Source organism: Sciurus vulgaris (genome assembly GCF_902686455.1).
Source record: "Sciurus vulgaris genome assembly, chromosome: 8".
Lineage (NCBI taxonomy): Eukaryota > Metazoa > Chordata > Mammalia > Rodentia > Sciuridae > Sciurus > Sciurus vulgaris.
Window position 1 is genome coordinate 31464982 of NC_136468.1, and position 18929 is coordinate 31483910.

The 18929-nt window shown below is 37.6% G+C and overlaps 1 protein-coding gene across 6 annotated transcripts in view; it reads left to right on the plus strand.

The window, feature by feature from the left end:
- AASS (aminoadipate-semialdehyde synthase) overlaps nt 1–18929 on the plus strand; it is a 60158-nt gene that overhangs the window by 31667 nt on the left and 9562 nt on the right. For all 6 annotated transcript variants that reach the window (XM_079149842.1, XM_079149843.1, XM_079149841.1 and 3 more), the window contains 8 exons: nt 3530–3589; nt 3762–3829; nt 6191–6312; nt 6486–6612; nt 9268–9378; nt 9472–9580; nt 10316–10456; nt 15883–16050. In XM_079149842.1, coding sequence (XP_079005968.1) covers nt 3530–3589; nt 3762–3829; nt 6191–6312; nt 6486–6612; nt 9268–9378; nt 9472–9580; nt 10316–10456; nt 15883–16050 — 906 coding nt within the window. The remainder of the gene's footprint in view (nt 1–3529; nt 3590–3761; nt 3830–6190; nt 6313–6485; nt 6613–9267; nt 9379–9471; nt 9581–10315; nt 10457–15882; nt 16051–18929) is intronic.

An 18929-nucleotide genomic window follows, 5' to 3' on the forward strand; every position in this document is an offset into this window, starting at 1 on the left:
GATCATTTAAAAAGTTATCCATTCTCTAAATTATCTATCTTGTCTTTTTGTTTCTTGAAAATGCTAATCACAGTTCAAATTTATTTTTGATAATTCCAATTAACTTTTTGGGTCTGTTTATATTGTATTCTTTTCCTTGGTTTTCAAAGTCAGTTCTTATCATTTAATATTCCTCTTTATTTTTGGATTGCATGATAGATACTGCATATGTAAACTGGTGAAGATGATTTGAGGTTCTGGATGTGGTGTGATTTTCCTTCAGAAATTTTCTTTGTTTCTCCTAATCTATTTTAGGAAAAAGTACCTCAATTTATTTAGGGATAAAAGTAGTTCAAGGCTGTACTCCTGTCCTTTGAGAACAAATGATTTTCAATTTATGGCTTATTTTAGAATATAGTCTTTTAGTATTCTAAATGAAAATTTTGTGTTTATTAGAATTCCTCTTTGGCAGGTCTCAAATTCCAGTTTTCATTACTCTATTATTAAAAGTCATCCAAAATCTTTTCCCAGCTTTTCAGTCTTTCTGCAGTCTTCTGCTCAATCTCTTAGCATTTCAGACACTGCTTTTCAATTGGCAAACGCCTAAAGGAGACAAAAGATGTCGAATGTTGGACTAACTCCTTTGGGTTTTGTTTTCCAAGTTAAGGTGCATCAAGTCATCAAAACTTTTTGAGCCTAAAATTTGAGGCTTTTAATGTTTTACCTGGTTTTCCTCACAATTGCTGGATAGAAAATATACATTTAAGAAGATATTTGTACCTGTGTGAATCCAGTGGTTGGTTGATAGAATTTTAGGCAGTATGACAATGTTAAAAATGTCACTGGGTTGGGAGATTTTGTATTACACGGAGGCAGGTGATATTGCTTGGGTATCTAAACCAGCTTCACAAAACTGTTTATACTTATCTATACATACCTATAGTTCTCCAGATAGTAGCAGAGAGATCATCTTAGAGCCATCTATCTCAGATTATCTTTAAGAAGTGGCGTTCTGTGAGTAACAGTGAATGTCTCTATTTCATAGTCTTGATATGTGTGTATTTGCTTATCAATAAAAAATTTAGTATATTATCTATGTAGTCTTCTGATAACTACATTGGAACTAGATTTAGAATATATTCACTTTCCTCTTTCTCCCTAGGTTCGTTTGTTCTTTCTTTCTCTCACTCTCTTTCTTTCCCTCCCTCCCTTCCTCCATTCCTTCCTTCCTTCCTTCTTTCTTCTTCTCTCTCTTTCTTTTTTTCTTATGAAATAAGGTTCACCCAAGCTCTGTTATATTGCAGGGTATGGGCTATCACTTTGCAAAGCAATATGGAGATTTTGTTTCAGTTGCATTTGATAGATTTTTATTGGGTATTCATGGAACAAGGCCTGTCTAGAGATAGAGAATCAAATATGGCTTCTGACCTATAGAAGCCTGGGGCCCAGGAAGAGGATGAGGCAAAAGTACAAGCCTGGCATAAGCTGGGATGTGATAGCCATCATAAAGACGCTAGTGAAGTTGTGGACGGAGAGGCAGCTTCGTGTTGAATCAACTCAGGAAAGGTCTTATGAAAGAGATAACACTTGACTTGGCTTGAGGGGGAGATATTTTATGTGAAGAAGATACAACAAAGGTGGGAATTTGCATAAGGGAGAGGTTCTGTGAGTGGAGTTGTCAAATCTGAGTAAAGATGAATGTGTTACTTTTATATTGTAAAGAGTCTTGTTTATTTTTAATTTTTTGGTACAAAAATCTTAAACACTAAGACAAATAGCTTACTATTAATTTAGGAAACAGTGATGGGTTATCAAAAATCCTATATGTAAAAGTGACACGACATACCCTATGATTTAGGACCCTTGTGCTTGAGTTTTGTTATTGTCAAATTTTAGAAAGGGAGACAGTTAAATGCAGTAATTGAGCAGACTTTTGTTGTCTTCTGTGTTTGCCTTTCTTATCAACTAGTTTGTTCTCTTGGGTGAAAATTCTATTTAACTTTAAATGACTTATTATTTCGTGCATCTAATCATTTATTTGTTGAATATTTGCCATTGTATCATGTGGCAGGCATATGGTAAGATGCTGTGTGCATACCTTGAATATGTACCTGGGGGCAGATTTTGATAAAGGATTCAGAGAGGAGATGATTCTTCAGTTGTATCTTGGAGGAAGAAGAGAGGGAGTTAGTTACAGGTAGGCATTGACATGCTGCTTAACAGAACTGGAGTGTTGGGTGTGAGACCCAGAAGAGCTGAGGCTGTAGAGAACCTTCTATCTCATATAGGGAACTAGAGAATTTATATTAAAGGAAGCAGATAGCCAGCTACCGAATTATTTTAAACAGGTTTAGGAGAATCAAAGTGGTATTTTAGACTGGGGAGAGACAGAAGAAGATGAGGTAAGAGGCAGTTCTCATGGTAACACATGGTAACAATGAGACCCAGATAAGGCTGTGGAATTAGAGACAAAGGGCAGACAGAGCGAAGTACACACACTGAGTCATTGACCACATGCCAGATGACATTAGAACCACATATTATTATTTATTAGCATCTTCTGGCCTATGGTCAGTATTCCCTAAGAAGGGAGTATTGCAGAGGTGGTTGAGAAGGAATCAGTGGGAGGATCCCAGGTTTGTTGGCTCCGTGAGCTTCTCACAGAACACCCTGTTTACAGATACACATCTTTTGTCTTTTAGAAAAGTTTCTGTATTCCAGTAGACAGCCTGTATGTCTTATGATGCAGATACGTGAAAGTAATTTTTTACTTGTCTTAGCTCAGTAAATAAATGCTCTGCTGCTTCTCAGTACATTTTTCTCCCTTGTAGTTGGGTAAGACCTCTAGAGATTGCCTTCCCTGCCCATCAGAGATAATAACACAGACTTGTATGCCCTCTATTGCTTGGCAGTGTACACAAGATTGGATATCTAGGAAGAAAGAAGGAGCACTAGAAGGACGCTGGGATGCTAATATGAGAGATGTGACTTTTGTCATTGTCTGACTCAATCTTGGGAGACTGTGGGAGGAGAATATGGGCGACTTTTGAGTTCTACTTCCTCAAGTCTTTTTCCCCACCACTTTTGAGATGCTGATGTGCCTACACAGAGAGAGCTAATACTGCAGGGTGGGTGGGCTTGCTGACTGCAAAACCCCGTTCTCTACTTCCAAGGGATCGGCTTAAACCTTTGGAATGTGGTAGAGGCTCACAGAGGGAGGATCTCTGTACCATAGGTCTAAAGCTTGTGATTATTTATAACCTGCTCAATATGAGGCATCTAAGGGGTTGGGAAAGAAGCTTTTTCGTAGCAAGCAATGATTGCAGTCAAATTTCAGTTTTAAAATTTGAATTTGGATGGAAATATCTCATTTTTGGGAGCAGAATTGATTTTCTTATAGAAAATTTCTACTACCAATTATTTATAGTGATCTTCAGAAAACTGTCATAAATTCTTTTAGTTTATTGGCTACTATTTTAGTATGGATACAAACACCAAGAAGTCACCTTCTCAATGTCATTTGTCACTTATGAATCTCTTTTTCTTTCAGTTATTATCGGATGCATCACAGCCTCTTGAAAGTCAGAATTTTTCTCCTGTGGTGCGAGACGTAAGTTCTATCCATGAATGTATTTTCCGAATACCATCCCTACTCCCCTCTGTCCTTTGTTCATTCTCTCTCCCTGTCTGTCCCTTTGCCTCTTCTCTATTGGTCACCAGCCCATATTTGTAGGACTGAGTTGCTGCACACTAAAGAAATTTCTTGTGTCATATACATTTAGGCAGTGATCACATCCAATGGTATATTGACTGATAAATACAAATATATCCAGAAACTTCGAGAGAGTAGGTAAGTACTATTCAAATTCTACTGTTTTATACAAGTATTCTTATCTTGGATTTGATAGTATTTTAAAAAATTTCGATGCAAGTTTTTAATTTGAGGCTTAAATAGCATACTAATTTTGATTCTGTTGTCTCTGTAAATGTAGAACATCCAAATGAAGTGACAGACTGAAACCATTGTGAGTTTCTTTTCCTTGAGGAGCAAGATAGTGTTGTTTTGGCCGTGTAATATCCTATGTGGACTTGTACTTAATGAAGCAAAAGTCCAGAAGGGATATCATTTGAGTAGCTCCTTGTTCTTCTGGTAGCATTTCACGTATTTTGATTCCTCAGTTATTTTCTGAAAGGAAAGTGAGAATGTTAACTCCATTGTGGTGCTTTTTCAGTTTGGATTTTAGCTGAAAGTTTCTTTTGTCTAGTGTGATGTTCTGGAAACTGGGCTCTTGGGAAATAGTGAAGAAAGCAAATGGTGACAGGTAGTTTTCCCTAGGGATTCCCATTAGGAGGAAGGTGCCACACAATGTTTTGGCAAATCTACCCAAGAAAACGGTTCTCTTAGGTACACATCCGAAGCTCCCGTTTCCTTAATTAATTTTTCTTCTCAGTGTCTGAAAACATTGACACTTCTTCAGAATATTCTGATTTGCTCCAGCTGATTACACTTAGTTTGTGTTTATTTCTGCTCCACTGGTCTCTTCACATTTAAAAACAAAATCCATGACTGAATTCTCAGGAGAAATGAGTGATAAAATTAAAATATGTCTTTTCAGTGTTCCTTCCTACAAGAAGTGAATAAAAAGATCTGCCCAGATCAAGTATTTCAAAGTTATGTCTTTCCCGCATGTGTCCGTTTGCTTTATGTAATGTGGTAATGAAGCATTCTGACAAAAGAGACCAAGAGTAATTATTTTTAAAAAGAAGCTAGCTCTATAATGCCATAGGAGAATTTCCTTTAAGGGCAACTTCACATGTTTGTATTCTGTAGCTTCCTCCATCCTTCTATTCTCATTATCTGATGATCTCCTTTACTACCTACACCAAGGACACAGCTAATATGACCAATGACAATAATATCTTACTCTCATGTACCACATTTCATGTGGGAGCAGGTCTCCTTGGCTCCAGCTATTGGGGCTTCCTGCCACCTTCCCCAGTGGACTCTTGTGCCAAGAGACTGATAAAGAAAATTGTGTTTTGAAAGGAAAATTTACCTTCTTTTGAATCCTGTCTGATTCTTGTGTTCCTTTCCTCCCTCCGCCCAGTGATTATTCACCTGGAACCAGGGATCTGGGGATATTGATGAAGTGAACAGGGTTAGAATCTAGAAGTGTGTGCTTTAAAATATATTTTGAATATTTTCTATTTGCACATAAAAAGTTTGAATTACACAAAGTATAGAAAATATTGTAGAAAGAATATACAATAGCCAAATAACAGTGGTTCTTTGGGAGGTGAAATGGAATGGGAATAGTAGTAGTTAGGGAGATCTCTTCTAATTAGTGATATGTATATCTTATGAGTGAAGAGAGGCAGGAATGTATTATCTTTATATTTATTCATTTGTTAATAATGAAAAGGTTCATGGACTATAGTTTGAGAGACATCCTGGCCTACAGATTCCAACAGCTTCTGGCACCAGGCCGCTTCCATGGTTTAATGTTGATATTTGGGAATTTGATTCAGAAGAAACTTGAAGAGTGCCTTCCATATTTGAAGCATTAATGGGTTTATAAAGATGTCTTTGTCATTTTTGTAGGAAAGAGAGGCCTTTTTTTTTTTTTTTTTTGTTTACAAAATAAGGTTCAAATTCTGACAGAACAAACTGTTCAGAAATGAAACTCCCTCCTGGAATTAGGCTTAAGTTTCTGTAGTAAAACCATTGCATTTGTAATTTTAGAGCTATGGCTTCGACTATTTTCTAAAGATACGACAAAATAGCTTCTAATGTGGATAATACTGATCTCAGATTATTGTCTCTTTGCATTGTTGTGAGGACTAAAATCAAGTATTCAAAGGAAGACCCTTAGCATGACTGATCATACTCCCTGGAAGGAGAAACAGTGAAGTCAACCTAGAGTTATGAGTAAGCCAAGAAGTGGTCCGGTGTCTGCACTGGAGGGCTATAGACACAGGACATCTCAGAGATGTCAGGCTTTTCTCTTCACTGCACAAAATCTAAAATGGAAATGAGAAACCTTGGTATAGGGAATTTCTGTTGAGGGTCTTATTTAAGTAATGTGGGAAGAAATTATTGCTTCATTGTGTTGGTTTTGCTTTGTTTTGGGGACAGCAAGAGTCTGCTATTTAAAAAGCCTAAGATTTTAAATGAACCCCCCTCACCTCTTTTTTTTTTTCCCTCCCACAGAGAACGGGTTCAGTCACTTTCAATGAGTACCAAGAAAAAGGTCTTGGTTCTTGGATCTGGCTATGTATCTGGACCTGTGTTAGAATACCTGTCAAGAGACAGAAACATAGAAATAACAGTCGGTAAATAAACCCTCGTTTTTTGGGAAGAAGAAAAGCTAGTGTGAATTTTAGATGATAATTTTGTTTTTAGAATTCAAAAAATTATTTTTTGGAGATAATGCAATGTATGCAATGTATGTTCCAATATCCAGTGGCAGGAAATCTAAAAATTGGACTTTTTATTCTCAAAATAGGCTCTGACATGACGAATCAAATAAAACAGTTAAGTAAGAAATATAATATCAATCCTGTTAGCATGAACATTTGTAAACAAGAAGAAAAGTTGGACCTCTTGGTGGCAACACAGGATCTTGTCATCAGGTACTGGCGAGAAAAGAGGTTTATATATATATATATATATATATATATATATATTTTTTTTTTTTTTTTTTTTGGTTGTTTTTCTCTTCCCTTATTTTCTCTTTGTTTTTCTCCTCCTCCCCACTCCCTTTCTCTCCTCTCTTCTCTTTTCAATTGAAGTATGCATCCAAAAGGATGCACAAAAAATATAGAGCTCAGTGAATTTTTAGAATGAACACATCCACATGAAGAAACAATGAGAGTAGTATCCCAGGAACCCTCTGTGCCACTTTCCATTCATCAACCCTGTCCCCTACTGTAAATGCTCTTCTGGCTTCTAACATACGATTAGATTTTGTCTGTTTTCAACCTTGATGTAATTGGAATCATTCAGTAATCCTTCTTTCATTCAACATTGTGATTTGAAAATTGTTTGTTGTCTGTAATTGCTTATTTATTCTCATTACTGTGTAGTACTCTATCATATGAATATACAACTGTTATTTATTTGACTGTTGGTAGATATTTAGGTTATTTCTGGATTTTGTATTTATGAATCATACTGCTGTCCACATTTTAGTGTTTGGTTTTTGGTGACGATATAGACCACTTTCTGATAATTCTAAACCTAGAAGTAGAATTCCTACATCATGAGGTATTCAGATTTCATATGTTTGTGTCTGTTTTGTCCTTTGAGCTTGGAAAGCTTAAATGAAATTGAAGGTTCTCCTATAACCATTTTAAATCTTACCATGGGAACATATTGTCCATTATAGTGATTATTGCTATTTAATAAAGCAGATCTAACTTTATAGATCTAACATCTATTTATAGAGATACATGAGATTAATGTTAGCTTCGAATGTCAAAGTGATGAGAACAGTGATTCCTTCTTAGAATACAATTTTTCCAAGACAGGAGGAAGAAAGTTACCTGCTCACTGATAGTGATTGCCTAATAACATCCATAGTTAGATCAGATTCAAATTGTTATCTTTGGAGGAAGTTTTGTAATGTCCACTTAAAAAAGTAGGCTTGGAAAACAGATTCAATGAAAGGTAATTCTAATTACAGGTGGGAAGGTATGTATAATCTCTTGATATTTTTAAATGTATGCTCAGCTATGGCACTTAAAAGGTTAATTATTTTAGACATATTTTATATAAATTAATTTTTATGAAGCAAAAATTAACTAAAGATAAATAGATCTTGTCTGGAAGTGATATGACTGTTATAAGAAATTTTGATTCAAAATTGAATAGTCTAACCTGAATAGAACAAAAAGAATTTATTTTATCACACGTGGTTACTTAAATATGTTTTTTTTTTTGACAAAACATAAAGAAAATAACATTATAAAACACACTTGGAAGGAAATCTGAAGAAAGATGTGACAAGATAATCTACAAAGGCAATCTATTAACATGAAAAATTCAAAATTAAGCAAACTAGTAGCCTTAAATAGCAGTTAGCTTAGCAAAATCTGTTTTATGATTAATTTTTTGTACTTGGTGGATTTTTTTTATGCTGAATAGTGGTGACATCATTGAACATTATTATCTTATATTATTCCTTAAACAACATTTTTATTTTTTAAGTTGGAAAAGATATTTTAATATAAATACAGTGATGGGGCTACAGAAATAAAATGGGCAAAAAATGTTTTACAAATAATTATAATAACATTAGATTCTAATGGTTTTAATTTTTAAAAAATTTAGTTTTTAATGAATTCATGTAAAATAGTAATCAAATTTGGTTAGTTTCTTTGAAAATTCTATTTCTTTTTTGTGTGTGTTTTTCAAAAGTGACATTTTCAACCTTTCTGAATTAATTGGGTTAAAGTCAAGTAATTCAAGTTATGTCCCACTGAGTGCTCACTATGTCACATTCAAAAGAATATTGGGTTCTAATCCCATTTTCCAAAAATTAAAACATCAACTGAAGTCCTGTCCTCTAGGCCTTAAGTGGAGGATTGTAATCACTCCTTTTGTTCCATATAACTTAGGAACAAACTGAGGGAAGAGGTGGAGGTTAAGTGACCGTCACTGGGGAGGCTTTTAGATGTGCCAGCAGGATGAATTTATTCGATAATCCACTGGAAGTCCTTGGTCATTTCTGAGAGAATTGCTTTGGGACTGAGTGTTAGTACAGATCAAGATGCATGGGAAGGGAGGTGTGTTAGCTTTTCCCAACAGTGACAAATATCTGAGGAAAGTAACTTTGAGGAAGAAAGATTTGTTTTGGCTCAGGATTCCACAGATTTTGGCCCACGGTAGACTGGATCCATTGCTTTGGATCTGAGGTGAGGCAGAAAATCATGGCGAAAGGAAAAGACAGAGGAAAGCTTTTCAGCTAATGGCAGCCAGGAAAGAGAGACAGATGGTTGGAGCAAGGACAAGACATGCTCAAGGCAGCTCCCAGACATGCACTTCCTCCATCCATGCCCCACTTGCCTATAGTTTTCCACCATCTCCCAGTAGTCCATCAACTCTGAATGGATTAATCCACTGATGAGGTAAGAGCCCACTCAATTACTTCCCCAAAGCCTCTGGACATTGCTGAACTGGGGAGCCAGCCTTAAACATGTGAGCTTTTGAGGGACATTTCAGATCCAAACCATAATGAGAAGGTTGGAAAAGAGAGTTTCTGATTCCTTTCTCCCTCTGTTTTTAAGCTTGTTGCCTTACGTGTTGCATCCTGTTGTGGCCAAGGCATGCATCGCAAACAAAGTCAACATGATCACTGCAAGCTACATCACACCAGCACTAAAAGAATTGGAAAAAAGGTGTGTTTCAACCATTTCCAACAAATTAAGTGGCTCTGTGGCTTTGTTTTTCCTTTATGCCCAACTTTTTGTGGTTCCTCTTTCCCGTTACAGCGTGGAGGATGCTGGAATCACCATCATTGGTGAATTGGGATTGGACCCTGGACTTGATCACATGTTGGCAATGGAAACAATTGATAAGGCCAAAGAAGTGGGAGCCACGGTTAGTCCAGTCTATGCCCAAAGATCCATTAAGAAAGACTTTAAGAGGTCATTTCTTGAGTACAGAAACAATCTTTCTATAATTCTCACGAAAGATGCTGCTCCATTATAGCTCATCCTTTGACTAGGAATTTCAAATAAAATTTTGTGTCTGCAGACATATATGTAGAGTTAAATAATGTCTGAGTCTTAGGTAGCATCTAATTTTTAGACAAATAGAATATTTTGGCTTCATTAAGATTTTAGACTGCTTTGGAGGTTCTGTAATATAGTTTACCTTGTGAAAGTGAGAAAAGGTCTTTGGAATATCATCAGTGTGTTGGATTATGAGATATTTGCATGACAACGTACTATCGACTATGTTGTTTTAATATTCAAATATATAAATTTATAAATATATAAAAAATATATAATATATATATAATATATATATATAAATTTGAATATGAACTGGAAATGTCAAGGAATAAAATTTAATTTTTAAATGAACAAAATGCTAGTTACTCTCTCTAGAGATTCTTTTTTCTTTTTCATGTATATCAAATATAACTCAGTTAATCAAGTACTGCCTGATGTCAAGGACATATATTTTAAAGCTTTAGTAACTTTAAAAGAAGAAAAAAGTTACAGCAAATTTACCCCATTGAAATCATTGCCCTCAGTTGATGATTTAAATTCATTATTCTCCCTAACTTATTGTTTATTCTCCCTAATCCATTAATGCCTTAATTTACAGATTGAATCTTACATTTCCTACTGTGGTGGGCTCCCAGCCCCTGAACATTCAGACAACCCTTTGAGATACAAATTTAGCTGGAGTCCAGTGGGCGTTTTGATGAATATCATGCAGCCTGCTACCTATCTGCTCAATGGAAAGGTAAAGAAATATCTTTGAAGCTTTAGAGATGCAAACCTGCAATAACTGCCTAACAAAGTCCAAATTCTCTCTCTGTGAGTTGCTGCTGAGGTCCTCTAACAATGGCTCTGAGGCCCACCCCCCATTGTGTCTTCCTTCTCAGCATACATCTCCTGTACCATTTAATGTGGACTTACTTCCCAGCAAAGCATACTCATTCTTCCTTCTTTGTTTTCTTGCAAGTTGCTTCTGGAAATTCATGTCTTATCTCTATACTCATAAATTCTGATCATCTTTGTATTTACTTTGGCATGATAGGAACTTACTGTGTAGCTGCTGTTGTTGGCCCTGGGACGACAAACTAAAGGCTGTCACACTGAAGGCAGTTCCCATCCTCAGAGAACTCACAGCTGGATGGGACTTTCTCTTTGAATGGCGGGTTAAAGTAACTAAAATTTTGTTGCCAGCGGCCTTATAACAACGTAAGAACTCCCTGCGTTTGAAATTATTTTCACCATTTTGTGTGAGGAAACTGGCTCAGAGAGAATGTTCAAGGTCATCAGCAGGGACTCAAAGCCAGTTCTAAATGACTTCAAAATCTTTTCTTTCCCCTTTTCTAGATTGTTTCCTGTCAGGAAAAAAAAAAAAAAAAAAAAAATAGACGGTAGAATAAATAACTATAATTTAAGAGGAAGAATTTCTAAAGTATACTAACATGCCACAGAAATGCAGATGAAAGAATAATTGATCTGGCCTAAGTGAAGTGGTTGGTAGAGAGAGAAGGAAAAGCAATGGAGAGGAAGCTGAGTTCAGCCTCACTCAGAAGGTGCCATTCAGGCCGGCTGCTGCCATTCATGAAGATCTAGAAAGGAGAAGCCATTTGCAGAGAGTTAGACACAAGTGACTGAGCCAGTATCTAAACCATATTAGTCTGTCTTTGTAGTTAATTCTGTACCCTAAAGAGAGACTCATATTTGGGAAGTGGCTTCCACTTATTTGGCCTTATTGATTGTTTCTATTGCCAACATCTGATCAAGCCCAGGTGGATGCTGTTATCAGCCAGGTCTTTTGTGCCTATGATGTACAGCATGGTCATAGACTTGGCTGCATGTTGGAACTATCACGAGAGTTTAAAAACTATGGCTGCCTGGACCCTATTCCTAAAGATTCTGATTCACTACAGTTTTAGGATTAAAAAAAAAAAAAAAATCTCCCCAAGTGATTCTATTTTGAGAATCAATGATTTAATGATCAGAAGACTACAGCTGCACTTAGAATACCACTAAACAAGCAGGACACTTTAGGTCAATGTGGGAAGGATACACCGAGTGCTTCCGGCTGAAAACCCAAGTGCTGGCTTCCTTCACAGTGTCACCAAAGGCCAGGCAGTGGTTAAGTCCACTGGACGTTAGTTTCTGCATGTGTAATGTGAACACTGAAATTCCATCTGGTTTTCCAATTCCACGAAGCATGAAGGTTTGGGTCAGAACCTCAGTCTGATGTTCTCCCATGTTCTCAGTCTGACGTTCTCCTGTTGCATTTGAGCAGCAATTTCTACCTTTTGCAATCTGGGAAGAGATTGGTCTATGTTTCTTATAAGCTAATTTTAAGACTGGAAAAAAATCTTCAATTGTGTAAGATTTTTATTTTCATGAGGCCATCTAAATGCGAGGGAAGATCAGAATGAAAGGCTCAGCAGAAGGCCTAGTGGATGAAGCAAGGGACTGGACGTCCATGGGCCTGGTTTTTTTCCACTATGGGCTAGTTGGACTTTGAGCTTCTTGTCGAAAGAGGACAATAATATCAGCTTGCACAGTGTTCTCACAGTATGACTCAGTGAAGGCCTAGAGATTGCAATTTGCTTAACAACTGGTTGACAGGCGTGTCTTAAGCTGATATCAGCAAAATTAATGGTCATGAGAGCTCAGGAGAAGCAAGAGGTTATTCTCGGGCAGCGGAAGTCACATTTGTTGAATTTGTAAGGAGTTCTTTTTCACATTTTCCTGGCACTGTGGGGAATTTAAAAAGAAAACATGATACTTTTTTCAAGGTCCTGCTTGAATTTCCTCTTCCGGACAGAGCTTTTCCATTCACTATTCTTTTGTCTCAACTTGATCACATGTCAGATGCTTGACACTTGATTGTCTGTATCTAAGAATTTTCTGGGTGTTGTATTAGTCACTCAGTAACTCAAGTGTATCCAGTCTGTCTCCCGAGCCAGACGGTTAAACTTCTTTAAACCTCTCTTGTATTCTTGTCCTTTCATCCACTGTGCCACCATCACCTCTACCACAAGGCCAGCCTTAAATGACACATAGAATCATAACGAGGGAGCCAACTGACCTCTGTAGCTTCTGTTTAAAATCGAGGTGTCAAACTTTTCCAGCAATTAGAAAGTGGCCTAGGAGTTAAGATGTATTGTCTCATGTCCTGCAGTAAGTTCCAGCCACTGGTACTAGTTCTAAATTCTAATCAGATTCCTAAAAAATCTGATTTCCTTCCACATATTTGGAGATAGTTATTTTTCTTCTCCTAGTTCCTCTTCCTCCATGGGTGGGGCTTTGTTTTCCTGTCTTGCGAAGGAGGTGCTTTGCTTTCCTGTCTTTGTCCTTGTCTTATGTCTGGGCAGGACATGGCAGAACTTTGTCATCATCTCCTACAGCTTTCTCTCCCAATCTACCCCAGATAAACACATACTCCAAGTAAAAACTGCTTTCTCTGCAACCATAGCTTCAAGGTAAGTTTTCTAGGAGTTTTGCTTTCCTCTGCTGAAAGTACCTGCCCTCAGCAACCAGCATCTCTTTTTAGAAAATCAGGACAATCATGGCTCTCCCACTGCCCACAGGAATCCATAACAGCATTTTTCAGATGCTACACTGGGGGCACAATCTGAGGTGATGAACTGGGTCAATATCCTTTCAAAATGTTCATCCCAGAAATAAGCACAATTAAGAGGACAATGCGATGAAATAGAAAGTACATGGGCATTGGATTGGGTTAGACTGGATTCAAATTTGCTCCTTGGTGACTCTCTCAGCCTCAGTTTCTACCTCTGAAAAATGTCATTGCATAGGTGAAAGAGAAGGTACCCAAGGCACCTGAAATACAATGGGCCTGGTGTAAATGACTGTATGCTTCCTGTGTTAAATTCCTTGTTGTATCACTTGAGCAATTTTTACATTACACCAGTGGACAGTCAGGATTTCCAGGACTTTAGTCTACAAGCAGGTGACTTTCTGAAAACCTATTGGAATGAGATATAATCCATGTTTATATATATGTTGAAATATGCTCTACTGTCATGTATATCTAGAAAGAACAAATAAAAATTAATTACATAGGAAAAAAAGTCCTTGTTGCTTAGTGATGAAGCTTATTGTGGTTATTTGAATATTTGATCGAAAACATATGACAGTGATTCTTAATGAGTAGGATATGTATTTGTATGTGTGTGTGTGTGTGTGTGTGTGTGTGTGTGTGTGTGTGTGTAAAACATTTGGACTTAGAACAGCCTACAACAGCAATGAGTAATGAGCCAGATTCTGCTGGAAGTGAGTCTTGGATGTTAATATTTTCGGAGAAGAAAGAAATGAAATGCATGCTCTCTGTGAACTAGATACATCTTTCTGTCTTCATTCAAGTCATTACTTAAATATTAAACATGACAGGGTTTATTATTGAACCCATAGTATGTCACTAGAAATACAACTCTGAATTGATACAAGTGGTAATGATCACCCTGTAATTTTCTGGATCTGGTTACTTAGCCAACTGTCAGTCTCTCTAAATGAATCATTACCATTCAATTTACAGTTCCTGATTTTCTTCCCAAAATTTTCATGATGAACTTACGAACTAGCTGATTTATTTCTCGTTGGTAAAGTACTGGACTTTCACCTTTTATCATCTTTATTCAGTTTTTCTTTATAAAACATTTCCTAACCTTCTAATAAGTAAACAGAACTTCGGAATTGCCATAGGTTATAGAAGGGAGATGGATGTTGAGACCCTAAAAGTCAACATTTGCCTTCTTTATTTGCTTTTAAAATTTTTTGGACTCATATTAGAAGAATTTTGCTTTAAACAAATAGTAAACAAGTGATCTTTCTGGAAATGGTTGGTGGAGCATCCCAGAAGCATTTGCAAGAAAATTAAATGGAAGGCATTCCTCACATCTTTCAGATTCTCACTCTTGAAATAGTAGACTGCCCCTGCAGGCTGAAAAGTGAGCATTTAAACCAGAGAGACTCCACCAATCCTGACACTGCAGTCTGGGCAGCACTTTTCCTTCTGGGCTTCTGCCATATTTAGATGAGTTGTTGATTGCTCATACTAAGGCACTTGTGGAGCCCATCTGCAAATAACTGTGGGAATCATTAAGTGTAGGCAAAGCATTTCCTCTGGGAAAATTCCTCCTGAGTCCCTCCTGAGGTCCCTTGGAAGTCCCTTTGTGCAGTGTTGAGGGCGCAGCTTTAGAGATGTGGTCAGAGATTGCATCTCACAGTGCAGCCAGGACAAAATCCAGCTCACTAGGAGCCCTGATCTGAAGTCTCAGCCCTGACTTGATCACTCCAAGAATGCTTTCCATTATCTCTAGGATAAGCACAAACCTCACAAACTAAAAGAAAATGTAATCCTCAAATTAAAGACAAAACAAAACAAGAAAAGCCTTACTGCATTTTGAATGTGTGTGGGGAAGAGGTACAGGTAAAAGATGTAGTGAGATATCAAAGAGCTTGGGGATCCATGACTAACTTCTTCTCATTAGCCATAAGATTATGGGCAGGACTTATTTTGAGTTTCACTGCATTCTCTCAGCATTGTCTTTGTTGTGAAGGAAGGTCTCCCCCAAACCTCACCTGCCCTTTGTCATGTGTAACATGCACACTAATTTTTATGTACAAGTCTGGCTGTGAACTCTTTATAGTTGCTGCATCATATCACCCTCAGTGTTCCTGGCACTTGGTAGACACGAGGAAAATTTTCAATGAGAAAAGGCGTGGATGGAAGACAGGGGTTGCATCTGACTCATCTCCGTCCTTATTCTCTCCACAGTTTGTGTGTTCCCTGGCACATACATAGTAGGTGCTCAACGAATGCTAGCTCTGTGAATGGAAAGTGTGACTCATGCCTGACCCGGCATTCAGAAGGAGCATAAGAGTGAAAAAAAAAAAAAAAGAAAAGAATACAGCCATGCCGATTTGAGCATAGAAGCTGTTTAAATGAGTTTCTGTTATTTTTAGCTTAGTGTTATCATAATTCATAAATTTATTGAAAAACATAAATTATGGTAACAATGACACTGCTGGACTCTGGGATGCTGATTATGGGGGTTTTGTTAAAATTTTATTTTTCAAACTTCTATCTCTTTCTTTGGGGTATGCAGATGAACCCAAAAGGGAACAAGCTCTGCTATAACCCCGCGTGCACCTCTTTGATGTTCCCAGGTCATGAACGTCGCAGGAGGGGTCTCCTTTCTGGACGCGGTCACTTCCATGGATTACTTCCCAGGACTAAATCTGGAAGGCTATCCCAACAGAGACAGTACCAGATATGCTGAGATCTACGGCATTCCATCTGCCCACACGCTGCTGAGGGGGACACTGAGGTACAAGGTAAGCAACTGTTTTGTAGATTAAACACCTTGCCAGTTTTGTAAGTGGTGTGTATACTTAATTTTCCTTATTGGTCAAAGTAATTGAGATGATAAACCAAGTTGGAGCCTCTCTTTTTTGATACACAATTTTAGGAGACCCAACTCAAAATCACAAAGGAGAATGTACTCACTCATTAGCAGTTGGGGGCAGGCAGAGGCCAGCTTCAGGCTTGTGAGATTGGGAACCAAGTGACCTCACCAGACTTGATGTCTCTTTGCCTCCCAGCCCTTCTTGCCAGGAGTCCCTGCAGTCTCAATTTCCACACAGTGGTAGGAAGGTGGCAGAAGTTGTAGTTTCTTTCGCTCATCTTGCTAATCACTAAAAATGTGATTTTTGTCTCTTTAGCTGGGATTTATCCCTGAGGTTGGTAGAATAAAAATATGTTTGTCATATGATATTTGTCTCTAGAGTTCAAGGTGGAGATAGTCTTATTGGAAACACCTGAATTGGGGCTGGGGTAAGGGATAGGGTTAGAGGGACTTCCCCAAATCACATCTGAAACATTTTTAAACCACCAAATGGGTAATACAGTCTAGGAGAAAAAATACACATGTCCTTTACACATTTATTGATCACGAAAGAGCAGTTGCAAGTCGGATTGGATCAGGACAAGCAGTGTAACAGTTTCCTAGCATAACATATTGCCATAAACTGAATGGCTTAAAACAACATATTTATTCGGTTACTGTTCAGGAGGCCAGATGTCTGAAATCAGGGTGTGGGCAGGGTTGCCCTTCTTCTGGAAGTTTGCTATGTGGTCATATCAGTCCATCTTTGCCTCCATCTTCACATGACCCTTGATGTTCTCTCCTCTTCTCCTAAGGACACCAGCCATTGGATTTAGGGGTCATCCTAAATCCAGGTTGATTTCGTATTGAGGTCCTGAACTTATTATATCTGTAAGTATCCAAAATAAGCTGATATTCAGAGCTCTGTGTGGCCATGAATTTGGGAGTTTTATCCTATTTATCAGCTGCTTTGCATCCTTAATTTAAGTTCTTCCCATTCCTCTCCCAACATGCCTCCTAACCCTAATGCCCCAGGATCCTGGTGACCATTGTTATTCTTTCTCTCTTCATATTTGGTATTTGACATTTAGAAAAAAAGACTCCACATATAAATGTGATCATATAATATTTTTCTTTTTGTCTGACTCATTGACTTAGCATAATGTCTTCCAGGTTCATACTCTTAATTATTTATTGTTATTATTATTATTGTGGGCTCAGGATTGAACCCAGGGCCTTGTACATACTAGGAAAGTACCTTACCACTTGAGCTACACCCACAGCCCCTGTTTATTTTTATTTATTTATTTATTTATATTTTTTTCAGTATATTTTGTTTTATTTTATTGACTCATTAACAATTATGCATAACAGTGGGTTTCATTATGGCAGATACATACATGCATATGACAAATTTTGATCAATCTTATTCCCCTGTACTTTTATTTTGCCTTGCCTCCTCCCTCCCCTGATCCAATGAAAGCAGTCGTAAGAGGGAAGCTGGTAACGACTACCAAATTTTGTGCTTTTTAAATGAATTCCTCCTATGCATCCCTCTTTCTCAGTTTCATGTTCATTAAGCTGGTTTTTTTTTTTTTTTTTTTTTTGGTACCTGTTGCTATCCTTGTTTTCTATTATGATTTGTGTTCTTATATTTCTTACTGGAATGTTTTTCATCATTATGTACATATGGAAGATGATATGTGAAAAAATCCTGAGAAAAAGAGTTTTTAAAAAGACCTCAATTTTGAGTCAGATGATGAAAAGAGAGGATCATAAAAGTTTTTTACTCTGATTAATCTTATGAGTGTAGTTTCAGCCATGTCTTCCTTTTGACTGTCAGAATCACTGTTGCCAAGCAAGATTCTGTTTTCTGGTTTCCCAGTGCCATATTTTGCTTCATCTTTCTTGGATTGCCCTGTTTATTTTTAAATAAATGACAACCAATATAGTTCTTGTTAGAGCATCTATTGCTTCTATCTCTCTTAGCATTTACTTCCTAGCATCTTCAGTTATGTTTTTATGTGTATTTTTCTTGTCTCCCAAAAATGATTATAAGTTCTCAGAGGGCAGGTTGGTAGTCATACTCTCATAGTGTGATGTCCTCCTTGTCCAGAGTTAAAAGATATCTGTGATAAGGTTCTAAAAGACCTAGAAGCCATGGCTCCCCTGCAAACTGTAGGCACAGCAGAAATTCTTATTTGAACTAGCCATGCCATCCCCCGATCTGGAAGATTTCCTCATCTGTTTTTCTTCAATTAGTTCTATGTGAGTAGTAACATTTTTGGAGGGGGAGTCCAGGAGTTAGAATTTCTGGATAACTTTCAGTATCGTCTTTTGCCAAACATGCAGATTTAGGAATAAAGGATCTTAATAGATTTAAGAATTGACTAAAACCCTGAAGAATGTGTATGGATGAGTGCTAAGTCCATGGAACCCCTGAAGATGGAAGATGTTGCAGAATTGCCCTGGGCAAGCTATCACAACCTTCAACAACTCAAATACACTCTCCAGGGTTGGAGATGAGACACTTGTCCTTCAATTATGACAGGGAAGCCTTGGCTACCCTCCTCTGCCTGCCTGTCATTTGCTGTCCTTCCAGACCCAGTGTGACACCACCTTCCCCTGGGATCTTCCTAACTCCTTCCCCTCGAGTCACCCCTCTTCTGTCTATGTCAGTTTCCACTCCTTTGTGCCCCCATGACTGTATCCACTCTGTCATAGCACCAAATAATATTCCATGGTAGCTTGGTCATCAGCGGTCACTTATATTGATCACTGTTTGCCAGGCGTCATTTGTCTGACTTATCTGACTGACCAGTCTTCGGG